Here is a 17,520-nt window from a genome sequence, read left to right on the forward strand (position 1 = left end):
TGAACGATTTGAGTCTACTTGAGTAATTGAGCTACAGTTAAGTTGCGTGGTTGCGCTGACTAATCTGTCTTATGTAAGCCAGAGCGATTCGAATTTGAGCGCTCTTTTGAAAGGACCTTGGATTTGAGCGATTTGAGCCTACGAGCGATTTGAGCTAAAAGTTGAGAATTTCCCAAATGAGTAAGGTGGTTGCGCTGACTAATATGCGTTACGTAAGCTTCGCTTCACCCCTACGTGCCGCAGATTGAGCTTGCGCTGGGCACCTTAGGGTATCTTACTCACTTGAAAGGTGGGCCGGGACTTGCCAAATTCTCGTGGCATCTCGCAAGGGAAAGAGCAAGGCGTCATGTGCCGAGAGACAGTCTGGGTGTTTAGCAAACATCTCCAACCACTATGGGCATGAACCCACATGTCTTTTGCCATGCGGGCATAAGAAGAATCAATCACGATCTACAATTGCTTCTCTCGATTTCTGTCTTTTCATAGATGCTTCAAGTGCCGCCTGATGTTGAGTTTTCCTTCAGGCCGCCGAGGAGAGGGGATCAATGCTTGTTTCAGTGCCACTGGAAGTCTCTTCAATGCAATTTGGCTTTAGACTGATGTTGAGGCAGAGTCACTGGCGGTGAAACGCATTATATGCAAGTCTGAGCTGGTGGTTCAGGCCTAACAGCTTCCGACGAGGCCCTACATGTAGGTCATGGTGCCCTCTCCCGACCCTAAGACATGCTTACAGGGGGAACTTTGCAGTGTTCTACGTTGAATACATCATGTACGGAAGGAAGTGCTGGTGCTTCCCTTGTCCCCCAACCCACTGTATTTGGCTCGATGGTTTCATTAGACATGAATTCTCGGCTGCATGACAACTCCCGTTGCCTACTAGTACTACTACTGGCCCTAACCCCCCTTCGACTTTGGTACAAACTCGCACATGCAGGGATGCGCCATCTTCAAGTTGAGCTCAATGCGGATCTGCTGCTCACGCTGGCCCTTGGCCACCCGGATCTCGTGGTACTCCTGGCAGATTCTGGCAAGAATGTACTCCATCTGCTGCTGTCCAAAGTTCTGGCCCAAGCAGTGGCGCGGACCGCTTCCCACGAAATCGTACTATTAGCATACTGGTATTCTTTTCTCAAGTCACGGGTGGAAAGGTTCAGGTTGGAGGACTCACTGGTTGTATGGAATGAAATGCCAGCGGTTGATCTTGGCTCCCTCCCAGCGCTCGGGGCGGAACTCAAGAGCGTCTTCGCCGTAAATGTCTTTACGGCGTTGGAGGCCGCCAAGAGAGTAGACTGTTACCTGTCAGCACTGAAAAATGGAAAACGCGTCTTCACCGGGCCTGGCTGGGTCGCCTTACTGATGGTGGTGTCCTTGGGTACTGCAAGGGGTTCCTTTCCGCTCTTGCCGCCTCCAACAGGCAGGGTAGCGTCTTTCAGCGCCATTCTGACATTCATGCCGACTATTTCCAAGTTAGCTTCGCAGTTGCTTCCGTTTCCACTAGAAAGGCGCTTACGAGGGTGATACAGCCGAAAGGTTTCGTTAATGACGTGGCGAATGTACATCATCTCCTTAAGGTCGGAGGCCGTGGGCAGTTTATCGCCGCATCTGGCATCCAAAGTACGTCAGCCAATCTTGCATTGGGAAATGTTTTTCTCTTTCTCCTTTTCCACTTGATCAGCCCTTACTCACACTCTCGCAACCTCGGCTTGCATCTTCTTCATGACGCTGGGATACTTGGCCATAAGAAAGATAGCCCATGAGATGAGAATGGCCGAAGGATCCTGCTCTGATCAGTTGAGTTCTGGTGTGGTAAGCTTTCGGAGAGGAGAGATAAACCTTTCCGCCAAGCATGATGGTCATCATCGAGTCCTTCATATCCTGTGCACGAGCAATAGTAAGCATCGGTCATTGACCGGGCATGATGGAGCTGATTTGTCTTACCTCGAGACTCTTCTTCTGGCTGACGAGATCCTCCAACATGTTGTAATCCTCGGGCGATTTCTTCGAAAGATCTCTGGCATATGCCCTCTCAGCGACGCCCGTGGTGTAGGCGTTCAGTTCCCTGAGCGCCTTTGGCGCGAAATACTTGTCCTTGACGTAGTATGCGTTTTTACCAAACAGCATGCGTGCCGTGTTGATGGGATGCAGTGTCTCCATAGGTTCCCTAAACGGGTGGTGTCCGTTCAGGGAGTTGGCTGACTCGCCAAAGAACACCTCGCTCACGACATCCAGTTGATAGCGATCGGCAACGTCGTAGACCTCGATGGGCTTGCCGGCATTGAAGCGCTTGAACAAGATCTGGGCATGCTTCTCAGTGATCTCAAGATCGGTGGGGCGTGACTTCATTACCTGTGTGCCAACATTGTCAGCCCCGGCCCCCGTCCCGCAAAATAATTCTCGTTAATCATGTCTGTACTAACATGGTTCTTGATACGATCTTTGCTCTTGTGCCAATCCTCGCCATCAACTTGGTCAAAGTTAGCATTCTAAGAAAAAAGACAACTTCAGGGGGTGATGTTATGAACTTACCGACAAAGATCTGTGTCTGCCCAAGCATATCACCCCAGATACGCTGGGTGACATCGCCTCTACCAAAACTGGACCACTAAGGCTTGCGTGTTAATGGAACAATACGCGGCGCTGCTGGGCGACTTCGAGTTCTGTACCTCCGTAGACATAATAGCCTTGATGTTTGCGGGCTCGTCCGTGAAGAGCAGGCCGGTAGCAAACATGCGCATCTCGACGGTGCGTCCAGGTACAGATTCTAGCCAAGAGTTGACGAGTTCGAAGAAGGTGAAATGAAAGAACCTGTACAAGGAGTATATGGCAAGATCAATTCCTATTGTCATGGCTAGTCAGTGGCTTGGAAACCCGATAATTCCCCATTTTGGAGAAAACAAAACACTGACCGAATGGTGCAATGAAAGGCACCATGGGGGCAGGGGCACCAAATTCGCGAAGCTTGCTGTTGCGGCGCACCCTGGAGCCCCAGTCAAAGACATGAATGCCCACTGCGAGCAGAGACGAGTATACCACCCATTTCCAGCCATAGCTCATCTCCGAAGGAATTGGCGATGGCATGACCGTGGGCATGTTGGACTTGATGGCGTCAGGGACGTAGGGAGAGATGACGTTGACCACATTGCTTGCAAAATCGGCGGCAAGATCACTAAAGTTGCCCGCAAACTCCCTGGCGAATCCAGCTGTGGGAATAGGTGAAGCCATGACTAGAGTATGGCTAAACTGTTTGAAGATGCTAGGTTCTTGCTTCCTCTCCTAGAATGCCGAGGAGAAGTTACAGTACTAGTAGTACTGGTTCACGCAAATGGAAGCATATATCAAGGCTTGAGAAAGAGTCCGAGCCAGTCCATCTCAGAAGCGCTGACTAAGACAACGAACCATCAACGAGTGGGCTCGTCATGGTAAATGGTCGCCGAATCTAGACCCAGGGGTGAGTGATACTTCCTTCATGTCGCTCTATGCAGGGCTCCCACATGCATTCCGTGCTTGCCACATCATACCACACTATTACCCGCCACCATGGGATTCCTGGACGTTGCATGCATTATGCTGCCAACCTGGAAGTCAGCCCTAACGCATGCTCAGCCCAGCAATGGTCAGTGATACGGATCCTGCCCCACTTCGGACCCACCTCGGCCCCACTCCGAGTCGGAAGTCGGAGTCGGGCGGTTTTCTCGGAGGCTGAGACAATCGGACAGTTGATGACCTGCATATGAACGGCCCGCTCTTCTGTACAGAACTAGTAATCCTTCCAGAAATTCGATCATACCGGCAGCCGCGAGGGCCTAGTGCATTTCAGGGTCGCCGTTAGACAAGATGCGATGTCTTGTCCCATCATCATAGTATACGGCATACGCCAGGCGCTTAAGTAGTTTATCCCACTAAAAAGGTAGAAGCAAAAAGTTCAGAGCATACGGAAAAAGTCTTCAGTGACCTGCACCAGCAGTCGACAAGATAGTGATTCAGTTTCTTTGCAAACACAACCTGAAGATGGCCAAACCTTCAACCATCACGGCTCTCATCCAAGCCCCAGAGGGCGGGAGCCCGCCCGTCGTCTCTCACTCTCAGCCCATGCCCCAAATTACAGAACCTCACGAAGTCCTCGTCCGCGTTCTAGCCGTTGCGCTCAACCCAACCGACTACAAGATGCCCGACTATCATCCCGTGCCCAACGCCGTGATGGGCTGCGACTTCATGGGCGTCATCGCTGCCGCCGGCTCTGCCGTCGACAGCAGCGCGTGCATTGGCACACGTGTATGCGGTCCAATGCACGGCTCCAATCCCGGGAACCCTAGCTCGGGAGCGTTTTCCGAGTATCTGATTCAAGACGAACGCCTCCTTGTCCGCGTTCCCGACTCGTGGAGCGATCTCGAGGGCGCCGCGCTTGGGGGTGTTGGATGGGCGACGGTGGCGCTGGCCATGGAAGACTCGCTGTTGCTCACGGGCACGCCGTCGAAGCCGGCTGCGCCTAGACCTGATGGGACGAGGGTGCCTGTGTTGGTGTACGGTGGTGCTACGGCTACGGGGACTATGGCCTGCCAGTTGCTGTCAAGGTAGGCGACTAAACTTGAACTCGGTTCCACGGAATGTGCTAATGATGGTGAAAAAGCTCGGGCTACAACCCCATCGCGACGTGCTCGCCATCCTCGTCGGCGCTCGTTCGAAAATACGGCGCCACCCTGACATTCCCTTACTCCTCCCCAACATGCGGAGAGACAATCCGCGATGCGACAAAAGGTTCCATTAGGGCAGCCATTGACTGCATCACGACCCCAGAGTCGGTCAAATGCTGTTTCACGGCTCTTGGTCGGGCCGGTGCACGCTATGCCTCTCTCGAACATGCCCCCAATGAATGGAGGACTCGAAAGGCGGTCAAGATGGATATGCCCATGACTTATGTTGTCATGGGTCGCGAGGTGAAGCTCGATGGGCCTTACTATCGTGAAGCCGACCAAGCCAAGTTTGATCTGGGCGCTCGGTGGGCAAAGGAGGTCCAGACTCTGGTTGACGAGGGACGGCTCAAGTGTCATCCAGCTCGGGAAATTCCCGGGAAATGGCAGGGCATTATTCAGGGGCTTGATATGATTAAGAACGGCCAGGTGAGGGGGCAGAAGCTTGTAGTCCGCGTCGGAAGTGCCTGAAGTCATCCGCTACTCCTTCAGTGTTTCTTGGATTATTAGACAGGCACCTGTTGTTCATGGGGAGTTAGGAGTAACAAATGCGATTCACATATTTATCAATGAAATAAATCACTTCTACTACTATACTACTAATCTTGCCTAAATTCTAGGGGCAACCCTCGAGGTAATAGCAGCGGTTTTGAACTTGGGTTTGTAAGGACTGGAACTAGGGATAGGTTGTAAGGAATCCTGGCTTCTGTTGACATGTAAGACGAGGCAGAGTTAGGGCTGTCCAGCAGAAAAGAGAGTTCGGATGGGGTTTCTCTCTGTTTAGCGGAGAGTTAGAGTTCTGTAATAAACTTGTCATAGCCCCTGAGACATCTAAATTCTAAAGTACCTCTTTAGTTGAGCGCTCAGGATCCCAACACTCGGATTGGCCCCTATCTCTTGCGAGATGTGTCTTTGTTTGTAGATACTTCGAACTCGTGTTTGTGAGATCAGTTGTTCTTGATCATGATAATAGGCCATGTGTGGCGAGCAATGATGATGTTGCGAAGAGACTGTGAATGGATTTCGCCTTTTACTCGGACCTGTCAGCAGGGTACCTGGTGTGTACAGTATCAAGCTGACAATAGAGTCTGATTCGGCTGTTCCTTGGCGCCTTTCGGAGCATTCTCATTTGCAATTCGGCAAGGTATTGTGCGTTCGGAAACTTTATCACAGCCGCAGGTGCAGGTTTCACTCTTACCAACTTGAGGCAAGACGTTCATGCAATCCAACCCGTGCAGCCCGACTTATGACATATATCGACTTGCATCAGGCGTGGTCTCGTTTCCTCATTTTGGCAGTCTATTAGGCTAGGATTACCCGGACATACAGACATTTCAGTCTTCGATTCAACTCAATTGTTGCATCTCCAGAAGACGGCGACCATGAAGACCATTGACCAGGAGTCGGTGTCCCCTAGCGGCGGGCTTAATACAGCTGAGACCGACGGTTCCGCATCCAAAGTCGACTCTCCATTCGCATGGACGAAACACGACGGCGTATATCGCCGCAAAGTGGGCTCTATGGAGTCTTTCTATTTGAGCCTGGCCACTCCTGAAGGTTACCCGGTGCACTGGATGGTCGGATGCAGTGTGACCATCACCTCACAACCCGATAATGTGAACGTTGAGGAAGCTCTCAGAAAGGCATGGGACGCCACACGAAGTGATTTCCCATGCTTGGGGGCCGTGGTGGACCCTGTATCCCGGGAGATTGTCGTCCGAGAGGATGTCACGGCCGAGGAATGGCTGCAGCGGTCATACCGAGTTCACGACGACACAACCACCAAGGAGCTATTTTCTGCGTTCAGAAGCCAGCACCACATCACCCTCCACTACATCCGCAGCACAAGTCAGCTTCTACTGCAATCGCCACATACACTTATTGACGGCAGGGGGATGCTGTACCTGTACCACGCACTCTTCACGGCGCTGTCAAAGCCATCATCAACCCCAGCATCCGACAGGGCGGCCAACACAGCTCCGCCAAACCTGTCAAAGCCCTATGATGAGTGGCTGGGAGTTGCTCCCATGCCAAACGACAAGAACATTCGCGATGCTGAGTCCATCTTTGCACGCGTGCTTCAGCAGGAGAAGCCAATCCGGCTGCCAGGTGTAGACTTTGAAGCCCAGCCTCGCAGACCGGTCCACAGGGATCTTGAGTTGGACGAGGAGACAACATCTGCCATTATCCAGGGGTCCAAGAAGAAGGGAGTCAGCGTGACTTCGGCCTGGCACGCAGCTCTGGCCATGACGACACAGGTAAGTCAGCTACTTATTTGTTTCTGGCTCTGATTAGGCCTCATCAACCCTACCTGGTCAATGCTAACGCCGAGTCTCACCAGAAAATCCAAACCGAGGCATCAGAAGAGGGAACCTCTTATGTCTCAGTCACGACACTCGACCTGCGCCGTTATTTCCCATCATCCTTCATTCCACAGAAGCACTCTATCTGTTCTCTGCAGACCGCTCTGCCCTTTTCATCGGACCTCAGCAAGGACAACACGTTCGATGCTCTGAGCCGGTCATTGCACCGACAATACAAGGCACCTTTTGCTTTTGCCGACAACGATTTCAACTACTTGAACCCCTACATGGCCATGTCACGACAGATCCTTGAAAGCGGCAACATGCCATCCAGTAGCACCCCGTCCCTGTCCAGCATGGGCATCGTCGACGACTACCTGCAGCACAGATATGGAGACTGGGAGACTGACAAGTTCTGGATCAGCTCAACCATGATGACTGGTGATTTCCAGATGTACCTGTGGACCTTCAGGGGAAGGATGACGTTCAGTGTGTGTTATAATGAGGCTTTCTATGAAGCTACGCAGGTCGATCGAGTCATGGAGAGGACTAGAGATGCCATGATTCAGGGCTTGGCGAGCTGTTAGATTGACATTATTGGTTCTGTACACTTTAGAGAAAGCGGATGTGACCCCCCCTTTTTTAGACCGAACTCAGCATCGGTATAACGTACTAGGGTACTACCTACGCGTGTTCGGGCTAATGTTGCGAATGTATGGTGTTGCAACGGTGCACAAACGGGCGCCGCGGTCGATAATACATAAACCACCTAGTTCGGCAAGGGTCAGTATCGGCACGCCATGTGCCGGCAAGGCCGGGGCTCCACTTCTCGGCGGTGGCCCGGGTCCGGCCCTGATGCTGGAAGTGGGGCACGCCGATCCGACTCAGAACCGGAGGGTCGATTGTACTTCAGCCCGTAGGCCTACACTGACACCTGACTTGGAAATATTGCTTCTACAACATTTCCCCAGTCCACCCAAGTACTTCAACAAGATTTGATACAACATAATTTGATACAAAGCCGATACCACATTCCCAGCCAAACTCCGAAACCATCCGAGTTCCATGTGTATGCTGAAGACGCCCTTAACTGTCAAAGCCAACACATCCAACCGAAATAACCGTACACTCCATCGAACGACCCAGGCACATGATATGACACCCTACCGAACAGGCTCCTTGCCCTTGGCTACCGTCGCTCTCGCCGGTGTCGGCGTGTCCGGTTCCGGCTTCCCTTCCTCGCCGTCCACGTGGCGCTCCTCGACAGGCACCAGCACCCACTGCCTCGGCGGTTTGTTCATGCCCACCCAGAGGTCTGTCGGCAAAAACTCTCCAACCTCCTGCCTAAAATGCTCCCGCTGCTTCATGTCCGCCAGGAGCAAGTTATCCACATTCTCCTTCGCCTTGCGCAGCACGCTCTGTATCTTCTCCTCAACCCCGCGTCTCCTCTCAACCTCAAGCAAAAGACTGCCGTAAGCGCGTGCATACCCCTCGTAGAAGCGCCGCAACTCCTCCATCTCCTCGAGCCTGTCAAAAATGATGCCCCTCTCGTCCTCCCAGCGCTGGGTAAACTCGCCCTCAGCCGCCACATAGCTCTGCAGCCGCGACCCGACGTCCTCGAGCACCTGAAACGCAGACAGCGTCGCGACGTAGTCGGCGCGGATGCCGTCGGCCTGCTTTTTGAGCGCGCCGAACTCGAGCTCCATCTGCTGCAGCACCGTCTGGATCTCGGCCACGACCTCGTCCACCTCGGGCGCGTCCTGCACCACCACCTGCACAATCTCGGCCCGCTCCTGCGGGTCCATCGGCTCGAGGTCGGCCATGTGCGATTCCTGCTCCGTGATGACGCCCGATATCGAGACCGGGTTGTCGCCGTCGTCGGTCACTTCGGCAGCGCGCCGCCGGGCCAGTGCTGCGCCGCCCTCGGTTGCGCGGACCGCCTTGACGCACATGTCAAAGTGGGTGTTCAGAGAGGTGAGATGCTCGGCCATGGCGTGCGAGTGCTCGGTTAGGGAGGCTAGCAGGTGTGGTATTGGTTGGTAGGCAGCCGAGGCTGATGGCGAACCAGGGGACGGTACCGCAGACATGGCCTTGCCGAGCAGGCGCAGGTCGTTGTCGAAGCGGAGGAGGTCGCCGTCGAACGAGGTTTGTGCAGCCTGTAAGACACCAGCTGATGAGAAAGCGGATTCTGTCAAGGCGTACTCCGTGACACAGCAAGCACAGGCAGCGAAATACTTACCTGCAGCTCGGCAATACTCCCCTTCAGAGCATCCCGCATCGTGTCCACACTCTTCTCGTCGACAAAATCCATCAAACACTTCTCCTCCTCCCCCGGGGGGCGGAATACGCTCTCCACGCGCGTCGCCCGCAGCATGCCCATGGTCTGTTCGAGGCGGCCGTTGGCGCTGTCCAGGGTGCGAATCAGATGCTTGAACTCGCGACGGCCGCTGTCGTACGCGCGCCCCATACTGCGCCGGACCTGCTTTAGTATTCGCACCTCCTCCTCAACCCCCTGACGTAAAAAGCCCGTCTGCGCGCTCAGGATGACCGATTCTTCGAACATCTGGCGGGCGTGTGTAGCCAAGTCATTCGCGCGGAGGACCAGCGCCATTGATGACAGAGACTGCTTCGCCGCCAGAAGGTGCTTAACGAGGACCTCGACAGGCACATCGTCGACGTCGAACTCGGGTGATATGGGATCCTGCACCGAGACCGGGCGGGAATGGAACTCGGCCGCCGAGGCTGGACGAGACACGGCCATGTTTGGACTCGGGCCTTTTGGAGAAAAATGGTGGGAAATCGGAGGATGACTCTAAGCTCGGAATTGCGGCGTTCGAGAGTTGAATTCAAAATGCAGGACGTGTAAAGGATGCCACGGCATTTTCGTGGACTATTTTGGGACGGGCCGGACCATGAACAGAGCAGATTGAGATCTGGAGGTTCAGGTGAAGCACAGGCGGAAGTTAAGGTGCACAGTATCCGTACCTCGAGGGTGCCTTAGCTACCCCTGTCACGCCCCACTATTCCTTAACACTCGCGTTGGACCCGCCAAAGCGCGGATAAACAAAGTGGGGCCGGGCACGGATATTGCATCACCGCCGTCTAGGAGGCTTAGGAGCTACCCCGCCGACTGATTAGATAAAGGCAACATACAGACCACCCAAAATTTCATCCACCACGCCTCCCGCCTTCGCCCCGCCCACCTACAAAACAACATTGAGCACATCTGTCGCACCCGTCCCTGCTCGACGACATGGAGGACAACAATAGCGCCTACGCCGCGCCTGAAGATGGCCATCTCTCCGACTCAGACCTGGACGACCTTGAGTGGGCAGAGGAAACGCTCAATGCAAATCCGCAGTCGCACTCGACCCGAACCGCTGAAAAGCCAAAGCTGAACACCGTTTCCAAGCTCGACGATGCGACCGACGCCTTGGCCGCGCATGCCGCAAAAATACGCCTCGACAATGTCAAAGAGGGCGGGGACCGGGAGACGGACAAGTCCGATCGGGCCACGGCCGAGCTGGTGCTCGATCAGAGGACCCGCATGATCCTGCTGCAGATGATCAACCGTGGCGTCGTCAGCGAGATCCACGGCGCCGTCAGTACGGGCAAGGAGGCCAACGTATACGGCGCCGTGCTGGAGCCCGAGGACGACGGACAGGAACCCATTCAGCGAGCCATCAAGATCTACAAGACCTCGATTCTCGTGTTCAAGGATCGCGAACGGTACATCACTGGGGAGCATCGCTTCAAGTCGGGGCCGGACAAGAGGAACAATCGGAAGATGGTGCAGCTGTGGGCGGAGAAGGAGTATAGGAATCTCAAGCGGTTGCACGCCGCAGGAATCCCTTGCCCGCAGCCGCTTGTGCTCAAGCTGCACGTCCTGGTCATGGGCTTTTTGGGAGACAAGCGCGGGTATGCGTACCCGCGTCTGAGGGATGCGCGTCTGACGGGTGAAGATGTTGACGAGCAGTGGCGGAGTCTCTACATCCAGCTACTCGGGATCATGCGCCGCCTCTACCAGGTCTGCGGGCTGGTACATGCTGATTTGAGCGAGTACAACATTCTCTACAACGACAAGACATTGTATATTATCGACGTATCCCAATCGGTTGAGCACAACCACCCGCAAGCGCTCAATTTCCTCAGAATGGACATCAAAAATGTTGGCGATTTCTTCCGGCGCCAAGGCGTGGACACGCTGCCGGACCGCACCATCTTTAACTTCATAACCTCCCCTGAGGGCCCTAATGAAGAGCCTGCGCTATCAGAGGCCATCGAGCACCTCTATGAGACGCGGCAAGCCGTGGAGGAAACTGACGAGGCGGCGGCGGCGGCCGAAATCGATACCGAGGTCTTCCGCAATCAATGGATCCCTCAAACCCTGCAGGAAGTATACGATGTTGAGAAAGCAGACCAGCTCATGGACGCCGATGTTTACCGGAATATGGTTGCCAGGAGTGCGGTGCTTCCTGCTGCCAAGAAGACGACAGACGATGAGGCAGCTGATGAGGCCGGTAGCTCCGATGATGGGTCTGAAGAAGGCGCCTCCATAGATACTGGGAGTGAAGGCACTGGGGACGAAGGCCGGTTTGAGAAGGGGCCTCCACGAGGGAAGAAGCATATAGACAAGGAGGAGAAGCGGCAGCACAAACAGGCCGTCAAGGAGGCTAGGAGGGAGAAGAGGAAGGAGAAGATCCCAAAGGATGTCAAGAAGAGGCTGGTTGCCGCTACGTCGAGGAAGAAGAAATAGCGGCATGGCAGCACGTTTCATCCCCAGAGGCCATGACCAAATCACTGATGGTTGACAGACCAAATGCTTCCCCTGCATCTGATGGTCGCCGTTGGATAGATAAAAGCACAAAGGCGCATATGGGGCGGCCGGATGATGAGAGCCAAGTACTGCCCGAGTCATCATTGGTCTCTGAGCGTTCTGCCTCACTTGTTGCGGAACATCTGGCTACGATGTCTTGGGCGGATCCGAGCGAGTCAATACGACTTGCTGTGAGGATCAAAGAGAGCACTGACGGCCTGCCTGCCCTTCCGCTGAGGCCTGCGTTACGCTTCCTGAGGTCTGTGTTTGCTACCAGACTGCAAAAACAGTTGCTTGTCTGCGGTATGTAAATATGCACAGGCGACGTCGTCTTTGGCGGGATATGTCGGCAGCGAGCATACATAGGTACACTTGTGTTTAGCGCTACAGCGGCAAGCTCAAGTATAGGTAAGCCCTTCACTTGGGTGAGAATATCAGCTCGTGAATAAATGCAAGGCGCTCAGTGAGTGAGCGAGTTGGGCTTGTATTCCCTATTCCCATCACAGACAAGCGACCTGAGAAACCCTTTTCTTGGCTCACCTACCTCATGGAAACAGACGTATGCCAAAGATTCCGCTTCACAACATGCTGGCATTCCATCATGCTCTTCCCTGGTCGACGTCGGAGTTGGCTCGGGCCGTGGAGAGGCAATTCAGGGGTCCCCGATGCCTTGATATCGGCAACAACGAATGGGCAAGGTGCCTAGCAGTGCCATCGCAGAATCCGAAACGGGCCGGCTGGGAAACAGTAAACTGCTTCCAAGCAACAAACCCCTCATCGTAGTTCATCCCCTTCAAAGTAAGGGGTTGCGATGCACAGAAGGAAGCTTGGCTCCAGATACTAAAGACTTGGCAACTTGGAATGTTCGAGACATGATGAGTAAACATCAAATATCTACACTACGAACGGGGATCGGTTTCAAGTTTCAACGGTGTCGTCGTCCTATATAAGCTGCTTACCTGTACCTTGACTTGCTCTCTCCCAGGTCCGTCTGCTCTGCGCGGCGTACTCAACACAAACAGCAACAACTAGCCCCAGTTGGCACCTCACCACATACCTAATCTCTCTATCGCCAAGACCATCGAGCTCAAATACTTAGCACCATGTCAAACCTGAAATACTTCAACTACTCCGACTTCACCCTCACCCTCTCCAACCAGTCGCACTACAGCCAAGCAGTGCGGATCGGCGACCGCATCGAGTGTTCAGGTCAGGGTACTGCTTCCGAGCCCCGAGCCCCCTAACTACCCCTGAGAAAGGCCCGCCAACCCCCTAGCAGCCCTACACTGCTAAACTTCCCTTGCATCCTACCTTAACCACCTATCTATATACGTATTAAATGACTAACCACCACCCCCCTCCCCCCTCAACAGGCGGCTGGGACCCCAAGACCGGCACAATCCCCAGCGACATCACCGCCGAGCTCGAGCAGGCCTTTGCCAACGTGGACGCGTGCCTGCGCAGCGCGGGGGGCAAGGGGTGGAGCCAGGTATACCGCGTCAACCTGTACACGACCGATCTTAGCGAGGCAGCCATGACGGCCTGGGCTGGGTGCATGCAGAAATGGTTGGGTCCCGATCACCGGCCCATACTGACCGGTGTCGGGGTTGCGAAGTTGGCGTTGCCGGGCATGAGGTTTGAGATTGAGGTTGTTGCGTATGATCCTGAGCCTGAAGGTGCGGCGAGGGGTGCGAACTGATGGAGGGTATGAGTTATGACTATGGGGTTGTCTGTTGTACATATGTACATATGTACAGTACATATTGTACATGATGTATGGCAGAATTCTTTACCTGTTCAAATATAGGGAGCTTTGTGCACCTGCAGTCAGCAAGTTTTAGTCGTTTGCAGAATGCAGATACGTTTGCTTTCTGTACTACTACCCTACTGACTTCGTTCAGCAAGGTTCAGCTTCGACTGCTGCCGTGAATGTCTTCAGCTGGTTCGGAGAGGATTGGCGAGTGACAGAATCACTATAAGCTAAACAGTGTCCTTGAAGAAGTTGCATCAAGCGTCGCCATGCTCACTTGTTTGGGTTGGTACCTTGATGCACATCGTAGGCTGTCTGGTAACGCCGAAGGATTGAGGGCACCCAAGCAGGGATTTGTCAGACAGAGATTGATCATTAACCGCAAAGGGAAGAGCGTGGGAAAAGCTTAGCCATGGCCTCGGAACTCGGCACAACATGATAATAGCGAGGCATTCAACAACGGGAACTTCTGGAAGAGTGATTCACAGGCCGACTGAGCAACATGGCATTGGGGGCCAAAACTGAATTCGATCTTACAGGTAACACTCGTTTACACTGCGACTTTGCACTTTGAATGCAATCCAGGGATAATGTACGGAGTACACTGGAATCATATTCCTTCCCTGGACCTGTAGGAGGGGTCTCGGATGATGCCATTGACCGATATGCTGATAGAGGGGATAAAAGAGATGACGTTGAAACAACCCACATTGTCCTGCGGGGTTGGGATCTTCTGTGATCTAGCCCATTGTCTCAGTGTGGGGAGGTGGAATGCAATGTTTACCTTATAAACTTTTGACTAGGAGGCTGGACCCGGGAGAGTCTGTGGAGCAACCCCTTAAGCCCAGATTATCCCCGGGCTTTCGCGGTGAATTCATACCTAATGCGGCCCTAATGAGCGAACCGACAGAATCAAATGCACAATTTCAACATAAGTATCCCCGATTGTCGACAGTACCCCGTAGATGAAAGCGGAACGGGCCCTCGGTGTAAGAGAAAGATGAAACGGCCGCGGGTTGCTATGGTTGCAGTGGGCTCAGGCTGTCAGTGCTGTGTTGACCCACGGTCAACAAATGGAATCGCAAAGCTTCTTGAAATCTGTTCGGGCTTTTTGTGAATGATGAGTCCCGCCCGGAGTCAACATCAGTAATCAACTTATCTCCGGCCGGCAATAACGGCTTAGATGGGGCCCGGGGATGTTGCGTGCTTGATCCCGGACCCCGGCCCATCCTACGCTGCCTTACCATGCTTGGTAGGCCCGTCTGTTAGCTTCCGTCCTTCATTACGAGCTTCGCGTCGCGAGCTTCGACAACTGCCATCACCTCCCGAATAAATCTTTCGCTCAACACTTCATTAACCCTCCACGGCCTTCAACGGTCACAGGGATGATCAGTTGCAGAAACTGGCTCAACGCGCAGCCATTCTCATAAACAAAAATGGAAGAAAAGGACAGACCACGGAGTCGAGACAGCCAAATCACGGACCCGGCAGGGGCCGCGGGGCTCAAAAAGGTTGAGCATGCAGGTTCAATCTCAGATTTCGACTCCTCGGCCGTGACACTGGATGATGAGGGCCACCGACCCAGCGAGTTCAAGCCGATAACCGCCCCGGATGGCAACCGGCGCGGCCACCCAGATATTGACCACATCGAAGCCGAGCGTGCAACTCCCGGCCATGAGTTGGACGTTGAGTTGGGCAAGGTGAGTCATCTTGGCATCATCATCGTCCCTGACCACGACATCAGCACCTACGTACCTAAGCCCCTAAAGTAGGCATCCCGCTAACTTCCCACCACAGACCCACAACACCGAGGAACTAAAGCGCATCGAAACCCGGGGTAGCGTCAAAAGCAAAATCTCCCGCGTAGTAAGCATCGTCAGCGGGCGTCACAAGAAACCCCCCCGGGAGCGCATCCCGTTCGCGCCCATCCCCACCACCGACCTTTCCACCGGAGTCATCGGATGGGAAGGCCAAGATGACCCGCTCATGCCACTCAACTTCCCGTCCCGCAAAAAGTGGCTCATCGTCAGTCTGCTGTCGGTCATCACCCTCCTGACGCCCTTTGCGTCCACCATCCTGGCGCCGGGGATCGGAAAGCTCAACGCCGAGTTCGGCAACACCAACAGCATTGTCGGCACCATGACTGTCAGCATATACCTGTTGGGTTATGTCATTGGGCCGTTGTTTCTGGCGCCACTGAGTGAACTGTACGGCCGCCGCCCCGTGCTGTCGGCGGCGAATGCGTTTTTCTGCGTCTGGCAGGTTGGCTGTGCGCTGGCGCCGTCGATTGGGTCGCTCATTGTGTTTAGGTTCTTTAGTGGCATTGGTGGGGCTGGGTGTTTGGTGAGTTTGCCCTGGCATCCTTGGTCCCTGGGGTGTTGTGGACTGGAGAAAGGGGTATGTGCTAATCACGTGGGGATATGCAGACGCTTGGGGCTGGCATCATCGCCGACCTGTTCCGGACGGACGAGAGGGGCTTTGCTATGGGCATGTACACCCTCGGGCCCCTGATCGGTAAGTTCTGGAATGGGCAACAGTATGCCGTACTCGGTGTGTTCTCCTGCTCACGCAGCCTCCAGGTCCTACTATCGGCCCCATCGTGGGAAGTTTCGTCTCCCAAAGCATCGGCTGGCGGTGGGGTTTCTGGATCGTCTTGATCGTTTCTGTCGTCGTCTGCGCGTTGACCGAGGTCTTCAATCAGGAAACCAACCCGCGAATCCTCATCGGCCGCAAGGTGGAGCGTCTCAAGAAAGAACTTCGCCGCGATGACTTGCGAAGCTGCTACGAAACCCCGGGAGCCCAACTCCTGAGCCAGCGCCAAACCCTTTGGAACGGCCTCGTACGCCCGACCAAAATGCTCTTCTTGTCGCCACTCGTGTTCCTGATCTCTCTGTACATTGCCTTTACATATGGCACACTGTACTTGCTCTTCACGACCATCCCCGTTGTCTTTCAACAGACGTACGGCTGGAGTCTCGGCATCACCGGTCTGGTCTATATCTGTCTCGGCCTGGGGAACCTGGCAGGTTGGGCCGTGGTTACCGCCACTTCGGACAAGGGGGTAGTGCGGAGGACGAAGGCAAACGACGGTGTCTTCGAACCCGAGATGCGGTTGCCATTGAGCATCTATTTCAGCTTCTTCCTCCCCGTGACCTTCTTCTGGTATGGCTGGTCGACATACTACACAACGCATTGGATCGTGCCTGTCCTTGGCCTCTTCCCTTTTGCCTTTGGCATCATTGGCCTTTTCCTTCCACTCACGACCTATCTGGTCGACTGCTACCCCATGTATGCAGCGTCGGCCATTGCGGCTAACACGGTCTTCCGGAGTTTGGTCGGTATGCTATTACCCCTGGCTGGCCCGTCCATGTATGGAAACTTGGGTCTCGGTTGGGGCAATTCCCTCCTGGGGTTCCTATGCGTTATTATGATCCCTGTGCCTCTGTTACTCTACAGGTTTGGGGCGAGGCTGCGGAAGATGGGCTTGCAGCTATAGGAAGTGTGTAACGACGAGGATTTACGAGAACTATGTACTATTTCGAATCGTGTCAATAGAACGCCCTCCTAGTATCATGTGAATAGGACATACCTGGAGCTTGTTATGTAGGTCCCCTTCCTGTATACACAGGTTACTCTGTATCTCGTAGCAAACCTCCCTCCATTGCTGCCCCTCCGTCTGTTGAGAAGATGGCGCGCTAGTGTCAAAGCTGATGTAGCTGGAAAGACGTGTCTTCCGCAAATATATAGAGTCTCCGATTCCTCTTACTCCTCTGGCATCATGGGTTGTCAATTGCGTGAATGGTGTTGAATCTCCGCCCTAGTTCGTCGAGGTGATGGACGACCGGTTTGCTGGGTTATCCTTGCTGGCTACTGAGCCTCGCCTACGCCTCGGGCGGTGCTAGAATTCCCACGGTCCCACCAATGCTCCTTCACCCCATCTTGAAGGGCTTGGAAAGGTTTCGA

At 54.1% G+C, this 17,520-nt stretch overlaps 7 protein-coding genes across 7 annotated transcripts; 5 read left to right on the plus strand and 2 right to left on the minus strand.

Annotated features, from left to right (window-relative positions):
• Positions 1-703: 703 nt before the first annotated feature.
• Positions 704-3,552, minus strand: N656DRAFT_740641 (cytochrome P450). Its single transcript, XM_064812803.1, has 11 exons — positions 2,907-3,552; positions 2,664-2,836; positions 2,527-2,602; positions 2,418-2,464; positions 1,939-2,346; positions 1,834-1,875; positions 1,687-1,778; positions 1,511-1,602; positions 1,355-1,456; positions 1,169-1,289; positions 704-1,087 (listed from the first exon to the last, which is right to left on the minus strand). Exons 1-11 carry the CDS (start codon positions 3,220-3,222, stop codon positions 895-897), a joined length of 1,662 nt encoding a protein of 553 aa, XP_064665644.1. The 5' UTR covers positions 3,223-3,552; the 3' UTR covers positions 704-894.
• A 192-nt stretch (positions 3,553-3,744) lies between these two features.
• Positions 3,745-5,204, plus strand: N656DRAFT_832613 (alcohol dehydrogenase GroES-like domain-containing protein). The gene is made up of 2 exons (XM_064818665.1): positions 3,745-4,571; positions 4,628-5,204. Exons 1-2 carry the CDS (start codon positions 4,009-4,011, stop codon positions 5,157-5,159), a joined length of 1,095 nt encoding a protein of 364 aa, XP_064665645.1. The 5' UTR covers positions 3,745-4,008; the 3' UTR covers positions 5,160-5,204.
• Positions 5,205-5,900: 696 nt separating this feature from the next.
• Positions 5,901-7,639, plus strand: N656DRAFT_762239 (uncharacterized protein). Its single transcript, XM_064813260.1, has 2 exons — positions 5,901-6,946; positions 7,030-7,639. The coding sequence occupies exons 1-2, from the start codon at positions 6,071-6,073 to the stop codon at positions 7,576-7,578; spliced, it is 1,425 nt and encodes a 474-aa protein (XP_064665646.1). The 5' UTR covers positions 5,901-6,070; the 3' UTR covers positions 7,579-7,639.
• A 57-nt stretch (positions 7,640-7,696) lies between these two features.
• Positions 7,697-9,947, minus strand: N656DRAFT_784615 (APG17-domain-containing protein). Its single transcript, XM_064816209.1, has 2 exons — positions 9,231-9,947; positions 7,697-9,147 (listed from the first exon to the last, which is right to left on the minus strand). The coding sequence occupies exons 1-2, from the start codon at positions 9,750-9,752 to the stop codon at positions 8,155-8,157; spliced, it is 1,515 nt and encodes a 504-aa protein (XP_064665647.1). The 5' UTR covers positions 9,753-9,947; the 3' UTR covers positions 7,697-8,154.
• A 297-nt stretch (positions 9,948-10,244) lies between these two features.
• On the plus strand, positions 10,245-11,747 carry N656DRAFT_718780 (Serine/threonine-protein kinase Rio1; the record flags this gene model as incomplete). Its single annotated transcript, XM_064812309.1, has 1 exon — positions 10,245-11,747. The coding sequence occupies one exon, from the start codon at positions 10,245-10,247 to the stop codon at positions 11,745-11,747; it is 1,503 nt and encodes a 500-aa protein (XP_064665648.1).
• Positions 11,748-12,744: 997 nt separating this feature from the next.
• On the plus strand, positions 12,745-13,888 carry N656DRAFT_740654 (endoribonuclease L-psp family protein). Its single transcript, XM_064812804.1, has 2 exons — positions 12,745-13,022; positions 13,181-13,888. Exons 1-2 carry the CDS (start codon positions 12,911-12,913, stop codon positions 13,504-13,506), a joined length of 438 nt encoding a protein of 145 aa, XP_064665649.1. The 5' UTR covers positions 12,745-12,910; the 3' UTR covers positions 13,507-13,888.
• A 1,105-nt stretch (positions 13,889-14,993) lies between these two features.
• N656DRAFT_792800 (MFS general substrate transporter) lies at positions 14,994-17,053 on the plus strand (the record flags this gene model as incomplete). Its single annotated transcript, XM_064817111.1, has 4 exons — positions 14,994-15,257; positions 15,355-15,900; positions 15,984-16,071; positions 16,137-17,053. 4 exons carry the CDS (start codon positions 14,994-14,996, stop codon positions 17,051-17,053), a joined length of 1,815 nt encoding a protein of 604 aa, XP_064665650.1.
• Between the last annotated feature and the right edge of the window lie 467 nt (positions 17,054-17,520).

This window comes from Canariomyces notabilis (genome assembly GCF_033297395.1).
Source record: "Canariomyces notabilis strain CBS 508.74 unplaced genomic scaffold N656scaffold_35, whole genome shotgun sequence".
In the NCBI taxonomy this organism is placed as follows: domain Eukaryota; kingdom Fungi; phylum Ascomycota; class Sordariomycetes; order Sordariales; family Chaetomiaceae; genus Canariomyces; species Canariomyces notabilis.